The following is a 13,798-nucleotide window of genomic DNA, read 5'->3' as shown; positions in this document are numbered from 1 at the left end:
ATCGCAACAGGTGTCAGGAGTGACACTTGCTGCGATCTGTTCCTTACTTCAGGTACTACTGCTCCCAACATGGAGCACACTCTGTAGTAACTGTACTAATACTTCTGACACCCATTGTGATCTGTCTATTAATGCAGGTACTACAGCTCCCATCATGGAGTAGAGTGTGATCCTTGTTGGAAGTAGTACCTGCAGTTAAGGTCAGATCACAGCGGGTGTCGCTCCTGACACCCGCTGCGATCCTCTGGTATAAGCTATAGAAGCCGGGCTGGTCCCCTGCCCGACACTATACTTCGCTGTGATGTGAGGTTCTCTTCACATCACAGATTTTGTAAATGCCACCATCTGGCCAAAATATAAATCTATGAAGTGAGGAGAACTTTACACATTACAGCAGAGTATAGTGCGGGCAGGGGAACGGAGATGTGCGGCCCGCCCGCTTCTATAGCTTGTACCAGAGGATTGCAGCGGGTGTCAGAAGTGACACCCGCTGCGATTTGACTATTAATACAGGTACTACTACTCCCATCATGGAACAGTCTGTTCCATGCTGGGAGTAGTAGTACTACCTAAAAAATATTTTTAAAAAAGTTAAAAAAGCACACACATTTTATTTAACACGTAATTAAAATACATTACTAATAAAAAGTTTTACAAAATGAATTATAAAAATATATTATTTCTATAATTAAATAAAAAATTAATTTAAAAAAGATTCTAAAAAAAATATACATTTCGTTAAATACAGTAGTGATGGAAAAAATTCTATCTTTTTTTTTAACCCCTTAAGGACTCAGGGTTTTTCCATTTTTTGCACTTTCGTTTTTTCCTCCTTACCTTTAAAAAATCATAATTCTTTCAGTTATGCACCTAAAAATCCATATGGTGGCTTATTTTTTGCGCCACCAATTCTACTTTGTAGTGACATCAGTCATTTTACCCAAAAATCTATGGCGAAACAGAAAAAAAAAATCATTGTGCGACAAAAGTGAAGAAAAAACGCCATCTTGTAACTTGTGGGGGCTTCCGTTTCTACACAGTACATTTTTCGGTAAAAGTGACACCTTATCTTTTATTCTGTAGGTCCATACAATTAAAATGATATGCTACTTATTTGATTTTGTCGTACTTGTGAAAGAAATCATAACTACATGCAGGAAAATCTATACGTTTAAAATTTGTCATCTTCTGACCCCTATAACTTTTTTATTTTTCTGCGTATGGGGCAGTATGAGGGCTCATTTATTGCACCGTGATCTGAAGTTTTTAGCCCATTTTTGTATTAATCGGACTTATTGATCGTGATATAAAAAGAGACCAAAAATACGCTATTTTGGATTTTTTTTGCGCGTACACCATTGACTGTGCCGTTTAATTAACAATATATTTTTATAATTCAAACTTTTATTAGGGAAGGGGTTAAATGATCTTTATTAACTTAATTTTTTCACTTTTTTTTTGCACTGTTATAGCTCCCATAGGGGGCTATAACACTGCACACACTAATCTTTTACATTGATCAATGGCTTCTCATAGGAAACCATTGATCGATGATTTTGCTGCTTGACTGCTCATGCCTGGATCTCAGGCACTGAGCAGTCATTCGGTGATCGGACAACAGGAGGCAGGTAAGGGGGACCCTCCTCGTGTCCTACAGCTGTTTGTGATGCCGAGATTTCACCGCAGCGGTCCCGAACAGCCCCTTGAGCCAACCGGCATTAGTTTAGTTTCACTTTAGACGCTGTGATCAACTTTGAACGCCGCGTCTAAAGGGTTAATAGTGCGTGACACCGCAATCAGTGCCGTGTGCTATTAGCCACGGGTCCCAGCCGTTGGCCCTGCGTTATAGAACGGGAGCGGACTCAGGACGTACAGGTACGCCCTGAGTCCTTAATGGGTTAATGGTACCCTATGAAATTTAACAGAAAAAAAAAGGTATTTCCATCACTTTTTTGGATCGCTAAAGTCCAAAAAAAGAATGAAAACCGTCTGCAAAAAACACCAAAGTTAAAACCCACATGGCATTTTTCTTGCTATTTTTTCACTCCCATGGACTTCTATGGGAGGAAAACACCCAAGATTTTTCCCAAAAAAAGCCATACTTTGAATTTGAGCACGTTTTTGAAAACCAGTCTCTGAGCCCAAAAGAGCTGAAAAACGCAGAAAGGATTAAAAAAAAAAAAAAAAAAAAAACCCCACCAAAATGAAAAACGCCAAGTGGATCTGGCATTTTGCAGTTCACTATTGGCTTGCAGCTAACATCTGGCCGCTGTGTTCTTTTTTTGAACTGTGCGGCAAAATGGGCGTTTTTATCAGCGTTTTTGCATGGAAAACCTCAGTGGAATTCTAGCCTAAGGCCGGGTCTCCACTGAGTAATTTTTTGCAAAAACGCTGTTAAAAACGCCCAGTTTGCCGCATGGCGTTTTTTTTGCGAAAAAACGCTGCGGCCAGATGTTAGCTGTAAGTCTATAGGAAACTGCAGAAACCCTTATCCACTTGGCGTTTTTGAGTTTGGCGTTTTTTTATCCTTTTGGCGTTTTTTTTTGTGATTTTGGTCAAAAACGCTGGATTTCAAAAACGTCAGCTTGCTGAGGGTCTGGTGTTTTTTTCGCAAAAACGTTACGTTTTTTCCCCCATAGAAGTCTATGGGAGTGAAAAAAAGCAAAGAAAAACGCTATGTGGGTTTTAACTTTGGGGTTTTTGCGGGCGGTTTTTAATCTTTTTTGGACTTTAGCGATCCAAAAAAGTAAGGGAGATACCTTTTTTATTTAAATTTCATAGGGTAACATAAAAATTTTTTTTTTTTAAATATACATTAGTGTTAGAAAAAATTGTATCTAACGAAATGTATATTTTTTTTATAAAGAAATTTTATTTAATTTTAAAACAGTAAGCAATTTATGTGGGCAGGCAGGGCACTAAAATGTATCCGACAATTATAAAAATATAGTGTATGTGAGTGTCTTTAACTTTTTTATTCATTTTTAGGTAGTACTACTACTCCCAGCATGGACCACACTGTTCCATGATAGGAGTAGTAGTACTTTGACTCACTGTCAGATTGCCCCGGCTGTCACATTTGTCAGCCACGGCGATCCTCCTGTATACTGTATAGGCTGGCCGCTCTTCTCTGGTCCCCTGTACTGCCGTATATTTACTAATATTCATATTTCCTGCTGAGATGTGATTGGTCAGAGGGTTCTAGCCAATCACAAATATCTGGGAAATATGAATATTATGACATATACGGCAGGGACCTTAGAAGAGCGGCCGGCCGGATCTATACTTTAAACAGGATGATCGCAGCTGATGTCTAGAGTGACATCAGCTGTGATCATTTCTACTACTACTCCCATCATGGAGCACACACTGCTCCATGATGGGAGCTGTAGTGCCTGCATTAATAGATCGCAACAAGCGTCACCTCTGACACCTGTTGCGATCTGTAAAAGTACTACAGCTCCCATCATGGAGCACAGTGTGCTCCATGTTGAGAGTAGTAGTAGAAATGATCACAGCTGATGTCACTCTAGACATCAGCTGCGATCCTCCTGTATAAAGTATAGATGCAGCCGGCCGGCCGCTCTTCTAAGGTCCCTGCCGTATATGTCATAATATTCATATTTCCCAGACATTTGTGATTGGCTAGAACCCTCTGGCCAATCACATCTCAGCGGGAAATATGAATATTAGTATATATACGGCAGTACAGGGGACCAGAGAAGAGCGGCCAGCCTATACAGTATACAGGAGGATTGCCGCGGCTGACAAATGTGACAGCCGGGCGATCTGACAGTGAGTCAAAGTACTACTACTCCTATCATGGAACAGTGTGCTTCATGATGGGATTAGTAGTACTACATAAAAAATGTAAACAATTAAGGTTAAAAAGTCCAAAAAACACAAATACACTTTATTAAACACATTATTAAAAACATACTTTTTTTTTTTACATCCCTACATCCTTTTTTTTTTTTTTTTTTGGTACCAAAAAAAACGCCAAAGTGCAAAAAAAAGCTATTTCCACATAAAGCCTCAAACGCAAGAAAAAACGCCAGAAAAAAAGCCAAGAAAGCAGGGCAGTTTTTCTGGAGTTTTTTCTGGCGTTTTTTTTGGACAAAAAAAAAAACACTGCAAAAAAACTCAGTGGAGACCCAGCCTTATAGGGTAAAAAAGGCTATGTTCACACAGTGTAAGGTAAAATGATCACTATATAATTTATATAATGAACACGTCCACTATTTGCGGCCACTTATAACAAACAACAGCCAGAAAACCTTAATTTGGCCATAAGGCAGAAAAACACATTTGTAAGAAATGTTAAAATAACTGCAGCTATTTTTTACAACTTTACTTGTTTTGAAAAATATTTGTATTTTTTTTTTACAGCTATAAATGCATCCGAAAATACGCTGTGTGAACTTAGCCTAAAAGCGTCTATAGGAAGTAGTAACTGAGCCCTGGCAGCATTGTGACTGCACAGCGAGATGACCATATGCTTTGAGAAGAAACATTGGGGTCATGCTTTGTATTGTGCTGTCACTTGTATGAATTGGAGCTTTGTGTAACATTGACCCTTTCATTGCCGACCTGGGTATCACATTCCTTAAGATGTCACATGACACAGAATATGGCTCACACTTTGGAATCCTCTTGCATGATAAGCATATATTAGTGAATAAGCAAGGGAACATGCTGCAAATTAGAATTTTTACAGCTTACCCACCTTGTTTTTAGCCTATTTTCACAACTCGGAATGTTCGCACGGAAAATCTCCCTGCGGATATTCCGGATACCGCAGGCACCGGCATAACATGCTGCTGCTAGGACTGCACGGAAATGTGCCATCTCATAGACAGCTATGCATTCCGTGCAGGGTCTGCAAAAAGACACGGGAACCGGAATTCCATGCGAGGAACAGACAGGAAATTCTGCCGTGTGCACAGCGCAGCAGAATCACGTTGAATTCCACCTGGAAATTCTGACGTGTGAACAAGGTTAATGAAAACACCAATTACTTGCATAAACTTTGTGTTTAGTGCAGATTGGAAAAATTTACTTCAAATTTTTAAATTGTAGTAGACTCCTAGGAGGGGTATTTTTTCCAAAGCGGGGGCAGAGTTCCCACATAAACACTAGAGTACAGCTTAGTGTTTATGTGGAAATTCAAACTTTTATGGAAGAGTTTGCCCTTCTTGTATTAATACAAGTAGGCACGAAGTCATGACTCAAACAAAATAAGTATACAGTGGTCCCTCAAGTTACAGTATTAATTGGTTCTGGGACGACCATTGTATGTTGAAACCATTGTATGTTGAGACCATAACTCTATGGAAACCTGGTAATTGGTTCTAAAGGCACCAAAATGTCATCCAAAAATAGGAAAAAGTGAGAATTAAAGAAAAATAAGTAGATAACTAATATAGATAAAGCAAATCCTTACATATAAAAGTAAGAAAGATCTGCTGGGAGCTGTAATCACTGTCTATGTCAGTGTTTCCCAACCAGGGTGCCTCCAGCTGTTGCAAAACTACAATTCCCAGCATGTCCGGACAGCCAAAGGCTGTCCGGGCATGCTGGGAGTTGTAGTTTTGCAACAGCTGGGGGCTCCCTGTTTGGGAAGTACTGGTCTATGTAGAGGACAGAAGCTTCCTCAGGGTCCTGTACAGTACAGGCAATGTCCTAAAAAAGTAACATGGAGCCGCCCTCACCTGGTGTCCAGAGGAGCAGGTAACCCTGGTACAGGTAAATAGTACAGAACATGTAATACCTCCCTGTACTGTAAGGGGTGCCACCAGCCAGTCAGTGCATACACTTCAGTAATACAGGTAAAGTGTACAGAAAATGTTGTACCTCCCTGTACTGTAGGGGGCGCTACCAGACACCAGTCAGTGCATACACTTTAGGAATACAGGGGTTTTACCAGTAAATTGTCCATTCTGATTGGTCAGTTCTTCTAGCCATTGACATGTTTCACAGATCTGGACTGTCTGTAACATTGTATGTTGAGGCTGGTTTCAACTTACAATAGTCCAGAAAAGACCATTGTATGTTGAAACTATTGTATGTTGAGGCCATTGTAAGTTGAGGGATCACTGTATAATGTATTGAAAGACATGGATAGAATAGATTGGAGAAGAAAAGAGAGAGAGAGCAAAAACATGTCAGTGTGATGTAGAAGGGTGATGAGTAAGCAGACAACTCATCATGTACTCAGCCTCTTGTAGGAAGAACAGCACTGACATTCAAAATCTTTTATCATACCAGCCGGCACTGCCATGCAAACCCCTTTATTCAGAGAAGGTCTGCTGCTGTGATTTCCTGAGCTCTCATCTTTATGATCAATGCAGGGAGAGAACAGGAAGCTGAACAATCAGTGCCCAGCTTCCTGCTATGGACTAGAAGGTGGAATGAGAAAGGGGCATGAAGAGCTGTCTGTGATAGGTGGGTATAGAGAGCAGTCTTTGTAACAGAGAATGAGGCGGCCAGTGTGAGTGAGGGGTGTATGAGGCAGCAGCTAGGTACACATAGGCAGCAGTCTGTGTAATGGGGCAATGGGAGTCCCAGAGCAAGAACCATGAAGAGCAGTCTCGGGCAGAAATGATGGCATTTATTTTAGAATGTGTGGAGGAGTATATATGTTCATTCTAGTTGCAGCCTGCTCCAGGGACAATTTTGGAGCCTGCAGGGATAAGTGCCCACTGGACACCAGGTATGCAGGCATTTTTGTAAAAAGCATTACTTCTAGCCTGACACAGAAGAAATGGCTGGACATGCCCACTGAACCATTTTTTTCTGCCCTAGACTACCAAGGCTGCAGGCAATAAACCAGGGATACCGACAAGACCGCCATCGTAAATTTTACATGTAGTTTTGCAACAGCTGGTGGCACACTGGTTTGTATATGTTGTACACATTAGAGGAAACATTGGTGACACTCGCCAGTCCCCAAAGCCATGGAACTCTCCAATGAACATTCCAATGAACACTTTCCTCATCCCTATACCAAAACAGGGAGATAGCTATCAAGGCTAGTGGGAGAAGTCACCGGGACCGTCCTGAGGATTCGTGGTTTGTGAAGAAAAAAAAGAAGAGTGATGACAGATTCCCTTTAACCCCTTAAGGACCAAGCATTTTTCTGTTTTTACACTTTCGTTTTTTCCTCCTCACCTTTTAAAAATCATAACCCTTTCAATTTTGCACCTAAAAATCCATATGAGGGCTTATTTTTTGCGCCACCAATTCTACTTTGGAATGACATGAGTAATTTTACACAAACATTTATGGCGAAACGGAAAAAAAAAATAATTGTGCGACAAAATTGAAGAAAAAACACCATTTTGTAAATTTTGGGGGCTTCTGTTTCTAGGCAGTACATTTTTCGGTAAAAATTACACTTTATCTTTATTCTGTAGGTCCATACGATTAAAATGATACCCTACTTATATAGGTTTGATTTTGTCGCACTTCTGGAAAAAATCATAACTACATGCAGGAAAATGTATACATTTAAAATTGTCCTTTTCTGACCCCTATAACTTTTTTATTTTTCCACGTACAGGGCGGTTTGAGGGCTAATTTTTTGCGCCGTGATCTGAAGTTTTATTCGGTACCATTTTTATTTTGATTGGACTTCTTGATCGCTTTTTATTCCTTTTTTTATGGTATGAAAAGTGACCAAAAATACGCTATTTTGGACTTTGAATTTTTTTTGCGTGTACGCCATTGACCGTGCGGTTTAATTAATGATATATTTTTATAGTTCAGACATTTACGCACGCGACGATACTACATATGTTTATTTTTATTATGGTTACATATTTTTTATATGGAATTTGGGAAAGGGGGGGTGATTTAAACTTTTAATAAAGAAGGGGTTAATGTGTATGTTTTTAAACTTTTTTTAAACTTTTTTTTTTACACTTTTAGTCCCCTTAGGGGACTTTTAGGAGGAATCATTTGATTCCTCATACAGATGAATGGGATTGCATACAATCCCATTCATCTGTGTGCTCTGCGCTCGATTGATAAAGCCTGGTCCTGCCAGGCTTTATCATTCAGAGAGCCGGAGCCGACACAGGAGGAGAGGTAAGCCCTCAGGCTACCTCAGCAGTGGATCGCTCCCCCGCGATCGCGCTGCGGGGGAGCGATCCACCCCACTGGACCACCAGGGACTGTATACAGGCACCTTTAGACGCCGCTGTCAACTTTGACAGCGGCGATCTAAAGGGTTAATAGCCGGCCGCGGCGATCGCCGCATGTCGGCTATTAACGCCGGCCCCCAGCTACAGGAATCAGCTGGGGGCTGGCCGGTATGACGCGGGCTCGAGTCGGGAGCCCGCGTCATTCCCCGGTAACGGCCATTGGACGAGTATAGACGTCCATGGTCGTTATCGGGTTAAAGGGGTACTCCAGTGGAAAACGTTTTTTTGTTTTTTTTTTAAATCAACTGGTGCCAGAAAGTTAAACAGATTTGTAAATTACTTCTATTAACAAATCTTAATCCTTCCAGTACTTTTTGGGGTCTGTATACTACAGAGGAAATGGTTTTCTTTTTGGAACACAGAGGTCTCTGCTGACATCATGACCACAGTGCTCTCTGCTGACATCTCTGTCCATTTTTGGTACTGTCCAGTGCAGCATATGTTTGCTATGGGGATTTTCTCCTACTCTGGACAGTTCTTTAAATGGACAGAGATGTCAGCAGAGAGCACTGTGGTCATGATGGCAACAGAGAGCACTGTGTTCCAAAAAGAAAATAATTTCCTCTGTAGTATTCAGCAGCTAATAAGTACTGGTGTCACGGTTCGGCTGGCTGGAGGTGGATCCTCTGTGCCAGAGAGGGATTGGCGTGGACCGTGCTGGTGGACCGGTTCTAAGTTGCTACTGGTATTCACCAGAGCCCGCCGCAAAGCGGGATGGTCTTGCAGCGGCGGTAGCAACCAGGTCGTATCCACTGGCAACGGCTCAACCTCTCTGACTGCTGAGATAAGCGCGGTACAAGGGAGTAGACAAGAGCAAGGTCGGACGTAGCAGAAGGTCAGGGCAGGCAGCAAGGATCGTAGTCAGGGGCAACGGCAGGAGGTCTGGAACACAGGCTAGGAACACACAAGGAAACGCTTTCACTGGCACAATGGCAACAAGATCCGACAAGGGAGTGCAGGGGAAGTGAGGTATAAGTAGGGAAGTGCACAGGTGAAGGTACTGATTAAAACCTCATGCACCAATCAGTGGCGCACCGGCCCTTTAAATCGCAAAGACCCAGCGCGCGCGCCCTAAGGAGCGGGGCCGCGCGCGCCGGGACAGCACAGACGGGGAACGGGTCTGGTAAGCGAGTTGGGATGCGCATCGCGAGCGGGCGCGTCCCGCATCGCGAATCGCATCCCGGCTGGGAACATTATCGCAGCGCACCCGGTCAGCAGGTCTGACCGGGGCGCTGCGAATAGGAGAACGCTGTGAGCGCTCCGGGGAGGAGCGGGGACCCGGAGCGCTCGGCGTAACAACTGGAAGGATTAAGATTATTTAAAAGAAGTAATTTACAAATCTGTTTACCTTTCTGGCACCAGTTGATTTAAAAAAAAAAAAAGTTTTCCACGGGAGTACCCCTTTTAATAGTTGCCATTTTTATCGCCATACTATACTGCATAAAATGAGTGTTTGCCCACAGCATACGTACAGCTGCTCACTAGCGGGTCTGTATTTAGACGTAGTGATCCTAAGACGACTTCCCCTTTAAGCGTTGTAATTTGCACACTCCACTTAGTGCAGGGGTTGTGAGTGACCGCATTCTCTGTAAAGTGATTCAGAACATGCCAGCTACATCCATAACTGATAATAAATAAATAATGGCCAGAAAGCAGAGTCCTCACCGTGACGTGCATCCTGTATGCTGCTTGGTAAACTTTCCCAAGAATCATTAGTTGTGTGAAGCAGCCGAGGATAATATGTAATGTAAGGAGTAAAATCCGCCTTACACTTGTGAGAAATTTCTGACATTAATGCCCCACATATATCTGATATTGTTTGTGCAGCATACCACTTAGTTCTGGGTGTAGCTGTCAGAAGGAAGTTGTTAAAGGGGTACTCCTGTGGGAATTTTTTTTTTTTTTTTTTTTTAAATCAACTGGTGAAAGTCAAACTGATTTGTAAATTACTTCTATTAAAAAATCTTAATCCTTCCAGTACTTATTAGCTGCTGAATACTACAGAGGAAATGGTTTTCTTTTTGGAACACAGAGCTCTCTGCTGACATCATGAGCACAGTGCTCTCTGCTGAGATCTCTGTCTATTTTAAGAACTATCCAGAGTAGGAGAAAATCCCCATAGCAAACATATGCTGCTCTGGACAGTTCCTAAAATGGACAGAGATGTCAGCAGAGAGCACTGTGCTCATGATGTCAGCAGAGAGCACTGTGTTCCAAAAAGAAAATAATTTCCTCTGTAGTATACAGACCCTAAAAAGTACTGGAAGGATTAAGATTTTTAATAGAAGTAATTTACAAATCTCATATATCCACAGAAGAAAAAGAAAGCAGAGCACTCACCAGCGTCCTCTCTTGCAAGCAGCTTTTATTTTGGTGTGCAGATTACAACAATCAGGTACACATCGGGGAAGTACAGACAGGGGAGTACTATTGTGAGACGTGGGGGTATCCTCTAGGTGACGGACCATTGCGTGCTGAAGCGCTTCTCCAGACCGGTGTGGAGAAGCTCTTCGGCACGCAACGGTCCGTCACCTAGAGGATACCCCGCGTCTCACAGTCGTACTCCCCTGTCTGTACTTCCCCGATGTGTACCTGATTGTTGTAATCTGCACACCAAAATAAAAGCTGCTTGCAAGAGAGGACGCTGGTGAGTGCTCTGCTTTCTTCTGTGGATATATGAGATTCTGTCTCTTTAATCATGGTAGCACCATCCAAGTACCTCCAGCAGTTGCAAGGGGAATAACCAGGTGCCTACGGGTTTCCTATCTAGAGGATACAATCTAGTGGTGCCGAGCTATCTCTCATTGGACTTTAATTTACAAATCTGAACTTTCTGGCACCAATTGATTTAAAATAAAATAAAAACGTTTTCCACGGGGGTACCCCTTTAAGGAATTTCTAAGCGTTGCTGCAGTTTGATTATTGCTACTGTTGTTATTTATACTAAACATAATAACTAGTTTTTAGTTATTATTAGTTTGTTAAAGGTTTTCTGGACATATAGTGGCACATTATATGCACATTATAGGGTTGTATCCACAGTATAGGGAATAGATCACCGCATTCTCATCGCTGTGAATGCCCCCACAATTTTAAAGGGGTTATCTGGGATAAAATTTCTGATCGCGTTGGGCCTGCCGCTGGGACACCCCGCGATCTCATTCTATGCGGGGCTGCGTTTCCAGGGACTGGGGATGTGACTTAACACCACGCCCCCTCATGACCTCACTCCCCTCCATTCATGTCTATGGGATGGGGCGTGACGGCCGTCACGTCCCGGAAACAAAAGAGCTTTCTTAAACTGGAGACGCAGCCCCGCATAGAATGGAGTGGTAATCACGTGTGCACTGCTGTTCCATTCTTTGTCTGTGGGGTTGCTGTAGATAGCCATGTTAGTTGTGGGACAATCCATTCAACTATTACCTCTAAAGGGGACTTTTATCATCGGCAAAAAACTGAAAATTTGCATAACTATTGTACAAGCTGCAGCTGTGCACAAAATTGATGTCAATTTATTTTCAGTTTTGTGTCGCACTTGCGAAATTAACATAAATTAATAGAGAGGGGGTATGGTTTCAGCCGAAGGGGAAAAGGTGGCCCCTGCTTGCCAAATTTATGACGGTTTGCGCTGGCAGCGGATATTTCCACTAGGGCGCAAAGACAGCCTCCATGCGCCTCTACATAAATTCAGCAAGCATGTGTACTGGTGGGGGATTCATATAGGCTGGTACGTGAGACTTTGGTTTTGATAAATCCCCCCCTAACATGTTAATCAGTCAAAATACAGTCCAACATTGGCATAAATCTGCTGCGAAATATGTGTGGGAAATCAACAGCGTATATGAGAGATTAACAAATCTCATCTGCATGCTGTGGGAATTTTCATGGAATCCACATGGAAATTGATCTGTGGTGCTGATTTTAAAGAAGTTACATGTCAATTTAGTGCGACTACACCAATAAATGTGGATTGTACTGCAGAAATGCCATTTAGGGCCCCAAACCCCTGAGGATGCCATGTACATAGTGAAACATGTTGGGGGGGGGGGGGGGCACTATGGCATTAAAAATTAGAATAGCATAGTGTCCAGTGAAAGTACCGGTATTACATATTGATACGTCGTAATATATAATTGTGGCATGCAAATGCAGAATGCTAGTGCTGGCTTGTAAAAATGGAATGTCTGAACCTAGTGTCCAAATGAACATTGAACAGTACCTCATGTCCTAGTGAACATAGTTTGGCTTATAGTGTCTAGGCAATATCTAATAAAGGTTACATTTTAAAATACAGATTCATTAGCGTTAATGGAAAAAGTCATTATTTACCGAAAGGTTCTTTCTAGGATGTCTTCTAGCCTCTCTTCTGCTGATGCACGTAGTTATCATTACAGCTTCTTAGGAGAAATCTAATTAAAGTGTGCTTTTTACTATTGTGTCTTACAGTGAGCTTATTAAAACAGCAGATGGAGGGCAGATTTCACTGGACTGGTTTAGTAATGATGATAATACACTTTACCCTGATGCCGGAACAAGGCCTACAATCATTTTACTGCCTGGCCTTACAGGAACAAGTCGGGAATCCTATATTCTCCATATGATAAAGCACAGTGAAGCTCTTGGATACAGGTAATGCTCAATAATGCAGAATGTAGACGCAGACTGCTTTCATAGCCAAGGACCTAAATGTCCAGGGTCTCACGATCAGATAAGACTGAGACTTACCGTATTTTTCGTCCTATAAGACGCACCGGCATATAAGACGCACCCAATTTTAAAGGTGCAAAATCTAGAAAAAAAAGAGTCTAAACCCAACAGTGATCTTCGACCTGCGGACCTCCAGATGTTGTAAAACTACAACTCCCAGCATGCCCGGACAGCCGTTGGCTGTCCGGGCATGCTGTGAGTTGTAGTTTTGCAACATCTGGAGGTCCGCAGATTGAAGACCACTGGTATAGGAGGTAATCCTCACATGTCCCCGCCGCTCCGGACCCGTCACCGCTCGTCACCGCTGCCCTGGATGTCACGCTCCATCGCTGTCGCCGCGTCCACCGGGGTGTCCCCGACGCTCCGGATGCCTTATTGCCCGGGATCCACGCTCTCCATCGCCGTCGTTACGCACGCCGCTCCTATTGGATGACGGGACAGCGAGTGCGACGACGTGATGACGTCGAAGGAGACGCCGGCCATGCAGGGGATCCCGGCACGGAGCAGACCCCGAGGAGGCAGGTAAGGTCCGTCCCGGTGACCTGTAAGCTGTTGGGGACGCAGCGATTTCACCGCCGCGGTCCCGAACAGCCCGTCTGAGCAGCCGCGTTAGTGTCCCTTTCGCTTCAGACGCAGTGGTCAGCTTTGATGGCCGCGTCTGAAGGGTTAATACAGAGCATCACCGCGATCGGTGATGTCCTGTATTAGCTGCGGGTCCCGGCCGTTGATGGCCGCAGGGGCGGCCGCGATAGGTGTGTATTCGCCGTATAAGACGCACCAACTTGCGTCTTATACAGCAAAAAATACGGTAACTTACACATGGCAAAGACAGCCATCTTGCTATAAATGGAGGCAAAAGGATAGTATTTGGTGTCATTTACAAGAGC

At 43.0% G+C, this 13,798-nt stretch overlaps 1 protein-coding gene across 2 annotated transcripts in view; it reads left to right on the top strand.

Annotated features, from left to right (window-relative positions):
* The window catches only part of ABHD3 (abhydrolase domain containing 3, phospholipase), a 92,712-nt gene that overhangs the window by 21,510 nt on the left and 57,404 nt on the right, over positions 1-13,798 (top strand). Inside the window, exon 3 of one of the 2 annotated variants that reach the window (XM_056521694.1) lies at positions 12,651-12,833. The exons of the other annotated variant lie outside the window; for it this stretch is intronic. Coding sequence (XP_056377669.1) covers positions 12,651-12,833 — 183 coding nt within the window. The remainder of the gene's footprint in view (positions 1-12,650; positions 12,834-13,798) is intronic. 2 annotated transcript variants of the gene reach the window in all.

The sequence above is a fragment of the Hyla sarda genome, chromosome 5, assembly GCF_029499605.1.
Source record: "Hyla sarda isolate aHylSar1 chromosome 5, aHylSar1.hap1, whole genome shotgun sequence".
Lineage (NCBI taxonomy): Eukaryota > Metazoa > Chordata > Amphibia > Anura > Hylidae > Hyla > Hyla sarda.
Note: the sequence above shows the minus strand (reverse complement) of the source record. Positions and strands in the feature narration are given on the sequence as shown.